Source organism: Corvus kubaryi, unplaced genomic scaffold, assembly GCF_017639235.1.
Source record: "Corvus kubaryi isolate FWS band 111438036 unplaced genomic scaffold, C.kubaryi_AGA036_p1.0 37312, whole genome shotgun sequence".
NCBI classification, from domain to species: Eukaryota; Metazoa; Chordata; class Aves; order Passeriformes; family Corvidae; genus Corvus; species Corvus kubaryi.
This window is the reverse complement of record NW_024581098.1, coordinates 2,055,938-2,071,303: the sequence shown is the minus strand read 5'-3', so window position 1 is coordinate 2,071,303 and position 15,366 is coordinate 2,055,938. Positions and strand designations below refer to the sequence as shown.

At 34.5% G+C, this 15,366-nt stretch overlaps 1 protein-coding gene across 4 annotated transcripts in view; it reads left to right on the top strand.

Moving 5' to 3' along the window:
* Positions 1-15,366, top strand: part of SNTG1 (syntrophin gamma 1) — a 334,181-nt gene that overhangs the window by 296,982 nt on the left and 21,833 nt on the right. For all 4 annotated transcript variants that reach the window (XM_042029036.1, XM_042029033.1, XM_042029034.1 and 1 more), the window contains 2 exons: positions 4,100-4,252; positions 9,316-9,408. In XM_042029036.1, coding sequence (XP_041884970.1) covers positions 4,100-4,252; positions 9,316-9,408 — 246 coding nt within the window. The remainder of the gene's footprint in view (positions 1-4,099; positions 4,253-9,315; positions 9,409-15,366) is intronic.

Here is a 15,366-nt window from a genome sequence, read left to right as displayed (position 1 = left end):
TTCACAACGAGAACATCAGGGGCAAATGGTACAACTAATCATTAACAGTATGAAAGGGTTCTTAAAAAGTCAACATGAAATTGGCTTGTGTCCCTCATTGACTAGTAAGTGAATATAAAAATACAGGGTCATAGCAAATGCTTAAATGGGTAGAATGACATTTATATTTTAGTTGAAGTAGTGGTTTCTTAAAAGGCAGTTAATGAAGATTCCTGCTTAATCCAGACCTGGTTTTGAGACTCCTGAGGCAGTTAATGAAGATTCCTGCTTAATCCAGACCTGGTTTTGAGACTCCTGACAAGTTTATTTTAAATTAGTGGACTTTTGAACAATTTTCAGTTGGATTCCTTAAAAAATAAAATTGCTTTAAATTCCTGCCTGTATAAGGACGTTTGGATAGCTATCTTTTATCTTTGCCTACATAGTGTTTTGTCCAGTTATCCATTGTACAAATTATGAGATTCTATAAATGCAGAATACAGATTTTTAATGCTTGAAAAGAAATGCAAAACTAAAGAAAGATCTTGCAGAAAAAGTTGCAGAAGCAGCACTAAAGGGAACCTTGCACATAACTGTTTTCACAAACAGAATGGAATACCACTAAGAAGGAAAGGAGTACTTCATATGTATGTTAGCAATTTTGGAAAAACTAAAATACATCATTTAAATTTCTTTGACTTACACTTCTCTTACCATGGGCTTAACCATAGATGTTGATATCAAAATCACAAGTATATCCATAAGAGCTAATCACAAATTGAAATTATTATTTGGTTAAATTATTATTTCTGTGGAAATGTTGAATTTTGTTTTCATTCTGAATAAGAACTTCACAGAATGTAAATTTCAATAATAAATGAGTCCATTATGTGTACTGTTTGTCACAATATAATGTAGTAGTTGAAATATTCTAAACTTTTTATATGCAAAACACTGAGGGGAAGTGTTACCTAGTAGTGATTAGGTCTTTCCTAAATCAAAGCATGCTCTCATTTTCATACATAAGTAGCAAAAACCTGGATAATTATTGTAGATCCCATTTAACTCTTCTTTTTTCATCATCTAGGTTTGATGTAATGCTTAGAAAAATCTAGTACAATTATTACTAGCAATGTCGATAGTAAAATAAACAGGTTTTTATTTAGTCACTTCAAAGCCTCCAGAGATTTTTGCATTTTTCAAATGCTTTTTAACAGAGACCGATCTCAGTACAACTTATAACATTTTGTTTTTCACAGTCTATGCAATAACTCTTTCCTTTTTCCTTGACAGCATATTCTTCTCAATAGGAGACAAAAAAAGCCTGTAAGACTGGAAGAGTCTAAGAGTGTAATTTAAAAGCATCGAACCTTAGCTGTGCCCAGCTAAATAGAGATATGCATTCTGGAACTGAGCCATGCACTAAGCTCCCTCCCATTTGAAAACAGGGGTTATTACTTCAGTTACTTTAATGACAGTGATTCCTATGATCCCACATAGAGCCATAGTCATGTTTCAGAAAAACTTTAAGAACCTGCATTACTAATAATTGCTTATTCTCTACTAACTTTGTCAAGAATAGGTAAAGATGAGTTCAAAATATTTTTAGTTTCTTCTGAGGTTGTAGCTATGAAGGACTGAAACCTTCCCCAGGAAATACATGTACCTTACACATGAGTCTTGCCACACTCCATGCTGAATGGGTCCTTTGGGTTATGGGCCAAGAGGCCCATTCAATCCGGTTTAGTTCTGGAAGCACAGGGATTTCAAGACCCCATTTAAGACCTGTTAGAGAAGAAGTGTTGTTATACTAAAAGAAGTAGCTTTTCTTCCCTGGAGGAGTGAGGGTTTTCCAGTGCTTTTATTCATCCAGAATTGAGATTGTTCAGCCTGGAAAAGAGAAGGCTTCAGGGTGAACTTACTGCAGCCTTTCGGTACCTAAGGGGATCCTATAAGAGAGATGGAGAGGGACGTTTTTCGAGTGCATGTAGTGACAAAACAAGGCAGAATGGCTTCAAACTGAAAGAGAGTAGGTTTAGACTAGATGTTAGGAAGAAATTCCTTATTGTGGGGGTAGTGAGGCACTGGAACAGAGAAGTTATGGATGTCCCATCCCTGGAAGCGTTCAAGGCCGGACTGGATGGGGCTCCGAGTAACCTGGTCAAGGGAAAGTTTCACAACCATAAAAGGTTGGAGCTGGAAGATCTTTAAGGTCCCTTCCAACCCAAGCCGTTCTACGACACTGTGCTTTATGTTGCTACACATATCCACAAGGTTGAACATTTGTCACAGTGCTGCTGCTCTGTGTGCTTTCAGGCTGTGTGTGCAATGGAGCATAAATGTCCTTAACAACAACCTGGATATTATAACATCTATTTTGAATGCTGGTCAGGACATACTGTGAACAGAATTGACACTTCAGTTTTGGAAGAAAGGCCTGAATGGAAAGGAAAAAAAAAGGAGAAAAAAGAGATACTGAAAAAAGAGACAGTGTTTCTGATAGGACATAGACTATTATTGAGCTACACCTAACTGGTTCAACTACACAGCCCTGTGAATATTTAGAAGAAAAGTCTGGAAAAATATATTTTCTTTTGAAATGCTGTCTTTTAAGATCAAACGTTCATGCTGATTTTTTTCATACATGACTTAACACAGTAGAGCTACGAAGCTTAGGATTTGTTGGAAGTAAGGAAGGAGATTTTTCCACACTGACTGGTCATTTTAACATCCTAGCAACTTGTTTTTGTCATGGTGATTGCAAAGAGAGGGTATGTTGCCTCCACAGCCGATTCTTCTAGAAATTGTAAAGCAGGCTTGAACCAGAAGCATTCATGAATGCATCCTGTACTGGCTTTCTTGAACAAGTCTGTCACATTTCTACTGAATGAATGGAAAGGGGAAAGTACTGCTTGGTCTCCCATTACCTACTTGAATACCTGACAGTGATAGCTTCAGACAGGTTCGTGTTTTATATATTTTGTTCTCAATCAGCTTAAGTTCCTGGTTCTCTGCCCCGGGGAGAACTGACTTGAGCAATGTAAGCTGCTCTTCCAGCTTGCTTCAGCTGATTGTGCTCCCCTTGTTCTGTTCAAGTTGTGTATAACCAGAAGGCAATACTGTCCCGTGAGTCTCCTTTACTGAACTTAACTCTGCCCTTTGTTATGGGGTAGCTTTGTGGAAATTTCATGCAGGCTACTTATACCCAAATTTCCAGATGTATTGGCAAGGACAGCTGGTGAGCTTGTGACTTGCGGCAGCTTCTTTGATGTAGCAGGGACTAAATTAATTAAACCTGTTTCTGCAAACCTATTTTTCACAAGAACAAGTTATGCGCCAGAATTTTAGCCTAAAGCATCCTGTATTAAATAAATAATTTTTTTTTAAAAATTGAAATCTTTTTAATGAATGGATTTCCTGATTAGCTTGCTTATTCTCTGGTTTAGTACCAATTACAAATGCAGCAATCATTAATTATTAAATATTTGTAACCTCATATCTATTGTGTGATGTTATGTTGAAAATAAAGCCAAAAGTAATTTTCTCCTCCAGGACCAAAGCCAGAATCCTAACCATGGGCAGCCACTATAGTCTCTCCTGGCAGTGTCGATTTAAGGACAAATTTTATGTTGGATTTTGTAAGCTTTCAGAAATATGAACTTGTTTTCCCTAGCCTCTATAAAGAAAATAGAACATATGGACTTTTCATACTTCTTAAAATAAATGCCTTCCTTTGACCAGCCTTCCAGAGTAGAGTGTGTGAGTCAAATAGCTGATATTTGTGTTCCTCATGTGAATAGAAAGTGGAAAACTTTCATAGAATTTATCTAATCTAAAAGTGTATAGCTGATAACATTTTTGAGAAGCGATTTGTTAAAATATTTAAAGGTAATGCCAGAGATACGCTGTCCCATACCATTCTGAATATAGGCATCCTTCTTAAAATTCATTGAAATATCAGTGTTTAGACCAAGCCTCTAATTTTCAGTTCCTCAGCTCTCGGTAGTTACTACTGTCATTTAAAATGCCATTTAAAAATGCTGGGTTTGAGGCATAAATGTTTGCAATTAAAAATATTAATTGATGTATGCCAGATTATATAACTTCAGGTTTTCATCAGGACAGTGATCTACTGGACCGTCGGAAACATTGCTTCAGTGTCCAGTCTGAGTCTGGAGAAGATCTTTACTTTTCTGTGGAACTAGAGTCCGACCTAACACTATGGGAAAAAGCCTTCCAAACAGCAACTTTTTTAGAAGTTGAACGGATACAGGTGAGAACAACTGCCTTGGTGATCGTCTTTTGGTACATTACCAAATTAGGCCCATATGAAATATTGATGCAATTAAAAAAATTTTATGACCTTCTGCAGCTCTCAAGTTATTATTGTTTTATGTAAGTAATTGCTTTTGGTCTACCCAAATCTAATCTAATTGCAATCTAATGCTCAGAAGAGATCACCTGAAATACAATCTTTGAGTTATTATGACGATGTGATACATATTTGTTAACTGAAGTTCATGGACAGACAAGGAAAAACAATCTGTAGGTCAAGGACAAAATCCAGCTGTTTAGATATTCTTACTGGCTTACATGCTACCTTGTTTGTTATTAAATATCACAAGAGAACCTTTCAGGAATTAAGTTGTCCTTGTAATACCGGGAATGAGAGTACACTGAGTGAAGTACTTACTGGATACAAGCAAGGACAAAATTGTACCTCAGCTGCATTATTCTTTCTTCACACGTTTCCTGTTCCTTATATTTACTCGATGGTCAGATGAGCAGAGATGGATAACATTCTGCTACAGATTATAGTGACTTTTTATAGAGAAATTATATATCAGAATGTTTAAAGATAGATTTCTTTTTCTCACATGACCAAAAAGTCATGATTTTTTGACAAAGCCACCCACCACAACTATAATTCACCTAATCCTGATTGTAATATTGATTTTCTAATTGTGATATATTCATATGGTTAGAACAGTTTTCATTGGTGTTGCCAGGAGTTTTGCACACTTACCCAAGCCATATTAGCATATTAGCCTGTGCAAGTATTGTCTCACACATTTTCTCCTGGGAATGAAAGCACTGACATGTTTTTATTCAGACAAATTGTTAGTTAGTAGTATATTACCCCTTTTCTGACCTGTGAGCCACCACATGCAGATGGATTGAACTGGTATATATTGATGATGATCCAGTTTGCAAAAACTACACTGCTGTCAGTTTTAATGCACAGCATCTTTGTTTAGGAGAAGTCAGAGGAGGTTCAGCTTTTCTCTTGTAAGTTCATGTACTCTGTTACCTTTTATAGAAACTATTCTTACCTTTTACACTGTAATTACATCCTGAAAAATCTAAGACTAGTTTTTCTGTGTAAAAATTGCAACAATATATGTCCTCTGCCACTAAATATTTGAGTGGTTTTGTCTTTCTTATATAATTAACTGCAACATACTTTATAGAAGCACTGCTGTGCCATCAGTAAAAGAATATATGGCATTTTTCTTGAATAAATTTTATCCTAGAAGCTACCTCGTCTTTGTTCTACTTTGAGATTGATTCATACTATAGCATTCCTAGTTTAGATTTTTCTTTTGGGTTTTAGAATTAAATTTATTCAAATTGCCCTCATGCTTCTCGAAAATAATTTCCTTAATAACCTTAACCTCAGATTAATCTTAATCTTTTCACTTAATTTTCTCTCTCCTGATATTCAAAGTAGCAATTAAGAACTCAAAGCAATGATTTCCTGATTGATTGATTGATTGATTACAGCAGATCTGTGAAAGTGGACAAACAAGCTTCTCGTGATAGAATATTATTGTGGAACTCACACTTATTATTACACCTTTTTTTATTTTCTATATCTTGATTTGGAAAAAAAGTTTAGAATATTTTTAATATAACTGTGTTTGGCGTCCTCATTTTTCTCTCAGCAATCCATTACTGCTTTCATCTACCAACTTGCAGATGCAGATAAAATCTGGTGCTATAATTTATCTCCAACAAGTTATTTCATTTCTCTCTGAGAAAAAAAAAATGGTGACAGGTTCAAAATTAAGGTATCAGCTGTACATTTTTACTAAAATTCTGGTTTATGCCAAAATTTGTATTGATATGAATATTCATATTTAAAGTGAATGCTAATCCAGTAGGTTTCTCTTACAATGAAATCATATAATTTTGAAAATATAACTGCAGTTTAAAACTGCCATTTAAAATTCTTCAACTGTGTTGTGTACTAGTACATAATCATACAAATAGTAACTATAACTCAATGACTATAACCTCCAGAAGAGTTTAATGAGGGGCCAATTCTGATCTAACTCCAAAGAATATATAACAAATTTAAGTATTTTTTAAATGCCTCACTGTAAATATATAATGAATTCTGTTTCAGCCTAATTCATAGCTTCTGCCAGAGGTATATCTAAAACAAAAAATAGACAGTTGCTTTTTCTTAGAAATGTATTAGAGGAGGCATAGTCAAGTTGATAATAATTTAGCAATAACATGGTGCAATAATACAGTGGAGTCATTTTGGTGTGTTACAGTCACTCTTAAATTAGTTTTGTAGTGTAGTAAGTGATGATAATCCATTTTCATAATCACCTATTAAAAAAAATTAGTTGAAATGAAAATCCTTTTTCCTTACTGTGTCACAACATTTTTGCATGAAGAATCTGAGACTACTATAGCTTGCATAATGATGTGCAATTATATATATGACTGTCACATTCCTTTTGTGTTCTTGTTACTTTAAGCTAAAGTTTTCACCTCTTCCATCATGAATTTTTTTCTTGCTGTCCTTGCTTGTATTATAGTTGTTTGCTTTCTAATGTAAGGATTATTATTTAAGCTGGTTTATATTGCAGTACTTTAACATATGTTTCCATTGAAGTTGAATCTGAAAGTCTGAACTAAGTCTTAGATTTATATTACACTTTATTTCAGCTTCAGAGATGGCTTAGATGAAGTTCACGATGTATTGTTCTTTCCATAATTTAAACTGTGTGTGTTGAGGGAATAGTATTTAAGGAACAACTTCGAGTTGTCTCCTTCAGCCTCTGCCTGACCCATTGAATTATTAATAAACCAAAGTTAACATTCCATATTCTGTGGAAGAACAGCAAATGACTTCTGAAGTGTGTTCTGCTTCTTTTGGGAAGGGGATGCTTCAGTTCTGATGAGGTTTTCATGAGCTCTTATGAGAAATCAGCAGCCAAAGCCAAACATCCACAGTATATATTATTCATGGTCACTTTTAAAGTTTTAAAATGTTAAATGTGTAAGAAATTTTAAATGTATCTTGATAACAATTTTTGCCTTTCTCTTTTCTCCAAATATCTGAATTAAAAGGCAGCTTAAAGAAAATAAAGATGAGAAAAGTCTTACAAGAGTTTACTAGTGTCTGAAGGTTCACATGCCTACTCTGACCTGTCACCAGAATCATATGCAAGTGTGCACAACACCTGCAAAAACCAAGGGACATTCTTCCCCAAAGAAACTAAATTCTCAGTGTCTGGAGATCTTTTTTGTTATTCTCATGTTTTTTCTTCTCTAAATTGTTTTGAACATCATAGTCTGAGGGTGTGGAATGGTCTTTTCTATAAGTAAAGAATGACTAAAGAATCAGCTGCTGCTAGTAGTGCGCAGTTTCTTCCTGCAAATAACTACACCGAGCTGAACTAGAGGATATTTCTCCACAAATTGTGCACTGCCTTTTGTGGAAATATCCTTCAGTCTGGGAAACAGGTCGCTTTTGCAGTGCAGCCTTGAACCAAGGCTGCTATGGCCTGTTTTTCACAAATCTTAAGTTCCCAGTGAGGCTATTTAGACAGGCACAGTGCTGGGCTTAAACAGAGGGAGCTGTGCCAGCTCAGCATGGTGCTGTAGTGCACGCTGTAGGTTGGCCTCTGGTGTTGGGGTGGGAGGTTAGATAACTTTTCATGACAATATGTGTTTTAAATCTGATACACATTTTCTTTGCCAAATTTAATTTCCAGTAAAGGCTCTGAGTCTGTTCCAGATCTTGAACGTTTGCAAATAAAAATGGAATTTGCATCTTGTAAGATGTTTGCAAGATAATTCCACATAACTGTACATTTTTTACTTTGCATGCAAAACTTGAAAATGTTTGCATATTTGACTTAATTAACTGTAACTGTGAACTATATTAATCTGCACTTTTTCTTCTACTAATGAGATAGTACCAAAGGCAATATCCTCTTCTTTTTCAACACTGTTTTACAATCAAATTTTACATATTCATAGCAGTTTTATGGTGTAGCTGATCAAAGAAGAAAAAGAAAAAGCCACTTTTTTTCATTAATATAAACACTAAGTACGAATTTTTCAATTTTCCTTCATAGCATTTTCTATTTAGAAGCTGTTAATGCACCTTCCAGCTTCTTGTGTTCTGAGGAGGACCACCTAGAATCCAAGAGCCCTCCCAAAGAATATATGAGTGAAGGCATGTGATTTATCCTTGATAATCAAAATGCCAAAGATAATCATAGGTTCTTTTGTAATACTGACAATTTAGTAACCCACATTGTTCTCATGTTTACAATTTATATTTTGATTTTCTGACACATTATAGATGAAAAAGACAAGTCTGTCATTTTGTACCTGTAGTCAGCCTTCAAGCACAGCAGTAGTTTTGATCCTGAAAATTACACTGATAAATGTCTCACAGTGTGTGACATTATGGGAATAAATAGATGCATATATTTAAAAATTATAGAATGAGAGAGTCTTTCAGAATTCCAAGGTTTCTCATAGAAACCTTTGAGATATATTGGTCCACTAGCTGAAGCAAAAGAACATATTTCAGATAATTACATCAGTTGCTAAATGGTATGAAATATTAGCTTTTTCCCTGAGATTTAGGACAAGAGAAAACCACAAGAAACAGCATACAGAGATACTTTACATATGCGTTTTCTTTTTCTTGAAAAGATAAAAGGAACATATTAATCTTAGAAGTTGTTACTGGGTATGAAAACCAAATAAGGGGGTTTGAAAATAATAAAACTTCCCTTTTAGAAAATGTTATTAGTAAGCCACTGAGGCAATTCTGAGCCTCTTTCATTTCTTCCCTAATGGAAGCAAAGCCTGTTTTCATAGTACTTAGACAACTTCATCACTCATTAAAATCCTTTGATTTGAAATACACTGGCAATAAATAGACATATATACACAGAAACAACTTAGTTCTGATAATAATTTTGAGATACATAAACATTAGAATAAAGACTCAGAAATAGAGGTCCTAGAAAAAATACTAAGAAATGTCTTGTGTCTTCTCTGATTTTTCTTTTACAGTGCAAGACATATGCCTGTGTTTTAGAGAGTCACCTTATGGGACTTACCATCGATTTTAGCATGGGCTTTGTCTGTTTTGATGCTGCCACAAAGGTAAAGTTCTGAGACTTTTTTTCATCACACTACTATTATTCCTTATTATTTCTAATATTTTGAGATAAGTAGTACATCTTTTAGATATCCTTCTCTTTGTTATAGAAACAGATCATCTCTTGTCAAATCTCTCATGCTGTAGTCTAAATTCAGGACTGATTTCTAATTATGTGAGAAGTAGTATTCTGTGATGTGCTTGTTATTGAAAAGCCAGTACTGATATCAATCTGAAACAAACATCAGATCTTTATTCTTGAATTTCACATGAAAGCCCAGACTGATTCAGTTTGATGGTTTTTTTGCTGGTGCTTCCTTGGTTTTGAGAAAAGATAATTTTCTTGGTTTCAGTCTCATCTGTGAACTTTGAAAATAATCTTCCATTCTCTTCTATTGTTTTGTGGAAATGAGAGTGTGCTATTACAGCAATTCCACAATATTTTAGCTATTGGTGTTCAGGTGTCTGTAAAAAGATAAATCAACCATAGCCTATATGTCTCACCCACCAGCTTTTCCTGTCAGCCTTAAAACAACTCAGTACAACTGATGAAAGAGTTTGTTTTATCAAGTGAATAGTATGGACTCAATTTCCACATTATATTATTGCGTGGCCAAGTCTCAGTAAAATCATTGAGACCCTGAGTATGTCATGTGTTGACATTTGCACTAATTGCTGTCAAGTCCTAGAATGTCAGAAGCTTTACTGCTACTACTAGACACTGCTGGTAAATGGTAGAATCTTTCTTGTGAATGAAATGGTGAAATCTTTCTTCTGAGTTCCACTTCTCCTCAATACCTATTTTCCTTTGAGATGCTGCAACATTGTCACCACCAATTGTTGAAGATGTCCTTTTGACTCCACAATTTGTTCCTATGCTCTATTTTAAGGCAATCCTTCCCACCTCATTATTCCACTAATCCAAACCCTTTTATTCTTCCCGCTTCTCCGTTCCACTGTTTTTTTGCACAAAGTGATGAATTTTAAATTCAAGTACTTATGTAACCTTGTTTCTTTTTGTTAAGCAAATAGTCTTGTATAATTCATCAATGAAATGCAGCTATCAGTTTAGAAGGTATTACACAAAAAATCAGAATTAAGATGAAGTAGCTCAGTTAAAAAAAAAAAAAGCGGTTTTCCCCCACCCACCCTCCAATAATATTTTAAATATATACATTATATAATACATATGTATGTAATTATAGAATCATAGAATGGTTTGGGTTGGAAGAGACCTTAAAGATCATCCAGTTCCAACTCCTCTGCATGGACAGAGACACCTCCCACTAGACCAGGTTGCTCAAAGCCCCACCCAACCTGGCCTTGGACACTGCCAAGGATGAGGCATCACAGCTTCCCTGGGCAACCTGTTCTGGTGCCTCACCACCCTCAGAGTAAAGAATTTCATTTGTATATCTAACCTAAATATACCCTTTCAGTTTGAACCCATTACTTCTTGTATTATATGTACTGTATTGTATGTTAGAATAAAGCATTACACCACAAATAAAAAAAAAAGACATTGTTTTGTTAGGTAATTAGGCATTAGGCAGTGTGAGATAAGGATGGCAATTGCATTAGAAAAGAAAAGAAACAATACAATAGAAAGCAACATAATCTGTTGCCAAGTGACTGCTACAGTTAAAATTGTCAAACAAGCCATAGGGTGAAATGTCTGAAATCTAAGTGTGTCAACCAAGTTTTAGTGGGTGCCTAAATACAAAAAGCATTACCTACTCTCCATCATTTTATGGAAAGATGAAGATTAGCCAAAAATTTATTCGGATATTTTTATTATGATCATGACAAGTGTAAATTGTGTCTATGCTGGCAATGGTCTTCAACAATATTGCTAATCTCATATATACTGAAATGTAAAGTAGACCTGTATTGTCTCTTAAGCTAAAAGTGTTATTTCTCTTCCTAATGATGTTCATATGAAGCAGGAAATCAAAATCTGTTTTCCAGAAATTATCTGAGAAAGCAATTAAAAATGGAAACCAATTTGCAGGACAAGGAAAACATGAAAAAGATTTAAATCAAGTAATCCATTTCTTATTAATATTTACATATACATTTGTGAATTAAGACTGTACAAAAGTCCTATCAATTGTCCCATGAATTAACATACTCAGTATTAAAGACAAAAACATTATTTTAAATATCATACCATTCCTGAAAATGATACTTACTTATAATTCTTTATAAGTTTTAGGATTTTTTTACAATTTGTATTTGAAAAACCAGTACAAACAATTATCTTGTCACTTCCAGTGATGGGGTATCCACAGCTTCTTGGGGCAACCTGTTCCACTGTCTCACCACCCTCATCATATAACCTTATGTCCAATCTGAACTCTCCCTTCTTCTGCTTTAAAAACATTGTCCCTTTGTCCTGTTGCTGTAGGCCTTGGTAGAAACTCTTTCGCCATATTTGTACAAGCATCCTTTAAGTTTTGAAAAGCAGCAATAAGGTCTCCCTGGAGCCTTCTCTTTTCCAGGCTGAAGAGCCCCAGCTCTTTCAGCCTGCCTTCATGGAAGAGGTACTCCAACCCTCTGATCATCTTAGTGGTCCTCCTCCTGTACATGTTCTCTTCTGTTATTTTGCCACTGCTCCTATCAAATTCAACCACTCCTTTTTGGGTAAAGATTAACTTAAAGCCATATTCCATAGCCTTCAGAGTTCAGTGTCAGATTGAACTGTTCATCATTCAGTACTTCTCTCAGAATAACACAGAGAATTACCCTGCAGATGCAAGATATTTTAATGAATTCATGGGGGGTCTTGGACAAGTACTTGGAGGACAGATCTACTGAATATCATTGAATGGGTTTTTTATTCGTATTTTTTTACAACATTTTCATGTTTCCCCGAACACAGAGGTCTCCAAAAACAAAGTAGTTTTGGAAATAAAGTAGTTTCTGAGAAGTCCTGTCTTATATTTTGTTGCAATGGTATCTTCAGTAAATCTTCAGACAATGTCAATATTATACTTAATACTGTGCTCATGGTATTTTAAGTTTTCTTTCTTAATTCCTAATGAATTGACTGTGAATTGTCTTTATAAGTGCACAGTTACTAATGAACTGAAATGAAGAAAGCCAAGTTCTTTAACTCATGATTTTAACATTTATTCAAATGTTCCAGTTATTTTAGCAGTGCAACAATATTTAAATTGTTTCTTCGTCTCACATTTCAAGTAAGTTAATAGATTTTGTCCAACATGCCTGACAAGTTGCAGTCAAAATTTCGTAAATGTTCTAAATTCCAGACCCCCAATGTTCATGAAAAAGTTTTTAAGGGGTAGTGGTTCTCATTATGTGTATGATTTCCAGACAAAAGCCTTAGAACTCTGTGTAGGCTTGTTTCCTTGTTTGCTGTCATTTAATCCCTAAATAATACTTAACTATGTAAATTGAAATTAGTGGTTAAAAACTGTCATCTGTGCTAAATGTATTTCAAGTCAAACACATCATAATTAGATAAAAACATTGTTTCTGTGTCTGCACAGACCTATGATGAATATGAGTACACAAAGTATTAAATTTAGTTATTCAGAAAAAATCTGTGCTGTGATGTGATTATAACAGCACTGGCATAAATCATAGCTGTTTCTGCTGCATATTCTCTGCTTTTTCTTATTCATTTTCTGACTGATAGCTCATACAGTCAACAACAGTTTGTCATTTAGACTATTTTGGTATGATGCTTTATAACAAGCCATTGTAGTTTCCTGAAAGGAGAATGAACAGTTTTTAAGACTGTCTGGTTAAATTGGATTGTTCAAACATTTCAGAAAATTAGTTCTCAATTCAGCTCAGTAGTTTGTAAACTACCAAATAGAATTTTGGACACAAAGTAATTTTTCTCCTTGCACCTTAAAAAGTAGTGACAAATATATTTGCACCCTTGTTCTTCTGCAGCACTTTTCAGAGCCAAAGCTCCGGTGCAAGATGCCATCTTTTATTAGCAATGTATGGATTGAAAGCAAACTGTGACACACAGCCCAAGCCAACACTAGAAATCTTTGATTATGATTATTTTTGCGAGGTAGTCCTTCATTTGTGGTGGTTATAAACCTGGAGTCAAAAAGCCACCTGCCTTCTGTGTTGGCATACACAGAAATGTAATTCTGATCAATAGGGAGTTTCCCCCAAGCATCTCTTCCAGTGGGGACTTCTTCCAAAAAATGTCCACCAGCTTTAACACAATTTCATTATTTGAATAATGAATAACACAATTTCTTTATTTGAAATACAGGATGTCAAATAGCCCCCTTACTGAACTTCCCTCTTTCTTCCTTGCTAGTATTCTACAAAAAGTGAATTTAACAAATCTTTGTGAATACCATTTAGATATTTTATTTTCTTTTCTGCCTTAATCACATTTTCCAGATTCTGCTTAGTTACTCCTTGCACTACAAGGTGTCTTAGTATACAGCGTCTACTCCAGACATAATTTTTCACCAATGATGTTCCATATGCTAAATGTTTTGTTTATTTGGTTTTAAAACATGAAAATTCTAAAAAGATGCAAAAAGTTCTGTGGCAGTTCTTAGAAGTTATATACCAAATTTTATCCTAGGTCATTTTTGCTTTATTGTGTATCAGTGTTTACTGGGGAAAACATTTTTCTCAGTCCTGCACAACTACATCCCAGCATTCATGTCCTAAATTTTTCTAACATTAGCTAGTATACAGACATAAATATTTTAATGAACAAGTGTAACTCTTTTATGGGCAATTTGTGTTAGGTACGGACATACATGGATATTATGATGAGCATTTATAAATAAGGTTTTGCAGCCACTATAGCCACCTTAAGAATTAACTATGGAGACTGATTAAACAGAATAACAAGACATGTATAGAAGTTAATATAACTACTATTCTGAAAGTGATCCAATGCATAAAACTACTACTAAAAACCATTGCCATTCAATAACTGATTCTTAATATGCTTCCATAAAAAAAATGGACTACGCTTCAAGTAGATGGGTGGATATACATGGAAATATGTATATTATATATATATTTCTGTTTTACTGACATATTCATTAATTTTTTTTCTATAATGTGCTTATTTACATCACAAATTCTACTAATAATATATGTATGTGTTGGTGGGAATATACATTGCCATATACCTACCTGAACAAAGTGCTGTGTCTGTACTCCATCACATTTACTGCTCATTAAAGCAGCGTCAAAAAAATATATTTGCCAGAAGAGAAAAAAATCATCCCTTGTAGGATTGAAAATAAATTAAGGTGCTGCTGAATTATATGATGGTGTTAGAACAAAGTAAGAAAAGGCTCCGCAACGGCCCACAAGGTGCCCATGAACAAAGCTCAGTGTACCTGTCCTCTGTTCTCTTGCAGAAACCCTGAGTATTTCCCCAAAACAGAGAATACACCATGAACAATAAATAGCATTGCAAATATCTTTAATTTTATTTCCATACCAAAAGACTACTGAATCACACAGAGCAGTATTTCTCTTAATTTCTTTATGAATAAACTCCCATGTTTTCTAGGGATACATACCTTGTCTGTCTCTTTATGCAACTAATACATATACAGTATATTGAGATAAAACAGCATATAAAAACCTTCTTGATATTCAAATTTCAGTAATAGGGAAGGCAGGAAGAAACCAGGCTCACTGCAAGATGGAGATTTAATGATATAACTCTTGCAAAAAAATATTTATTCCATGCTTAGAAGTTGAAATGCTGAACAAATAGCTACTATAACTTTAATATAAGCCATCAAGCATGCTTCATACAGTTTTATGTTCTGTGGGTAGAAACAAATTTTGGTAGGTCATCCATCAGTACCAAGAAAATACACTGTAGTCTTTTAACATTCTATGTAATTTCAGTAATGGACAAGAACAGTTAGTTTATAAGGGCTGACTTTCATGCTTTTTTCCTTTGTCTCATTTTTGTTCTTTATCCTCTG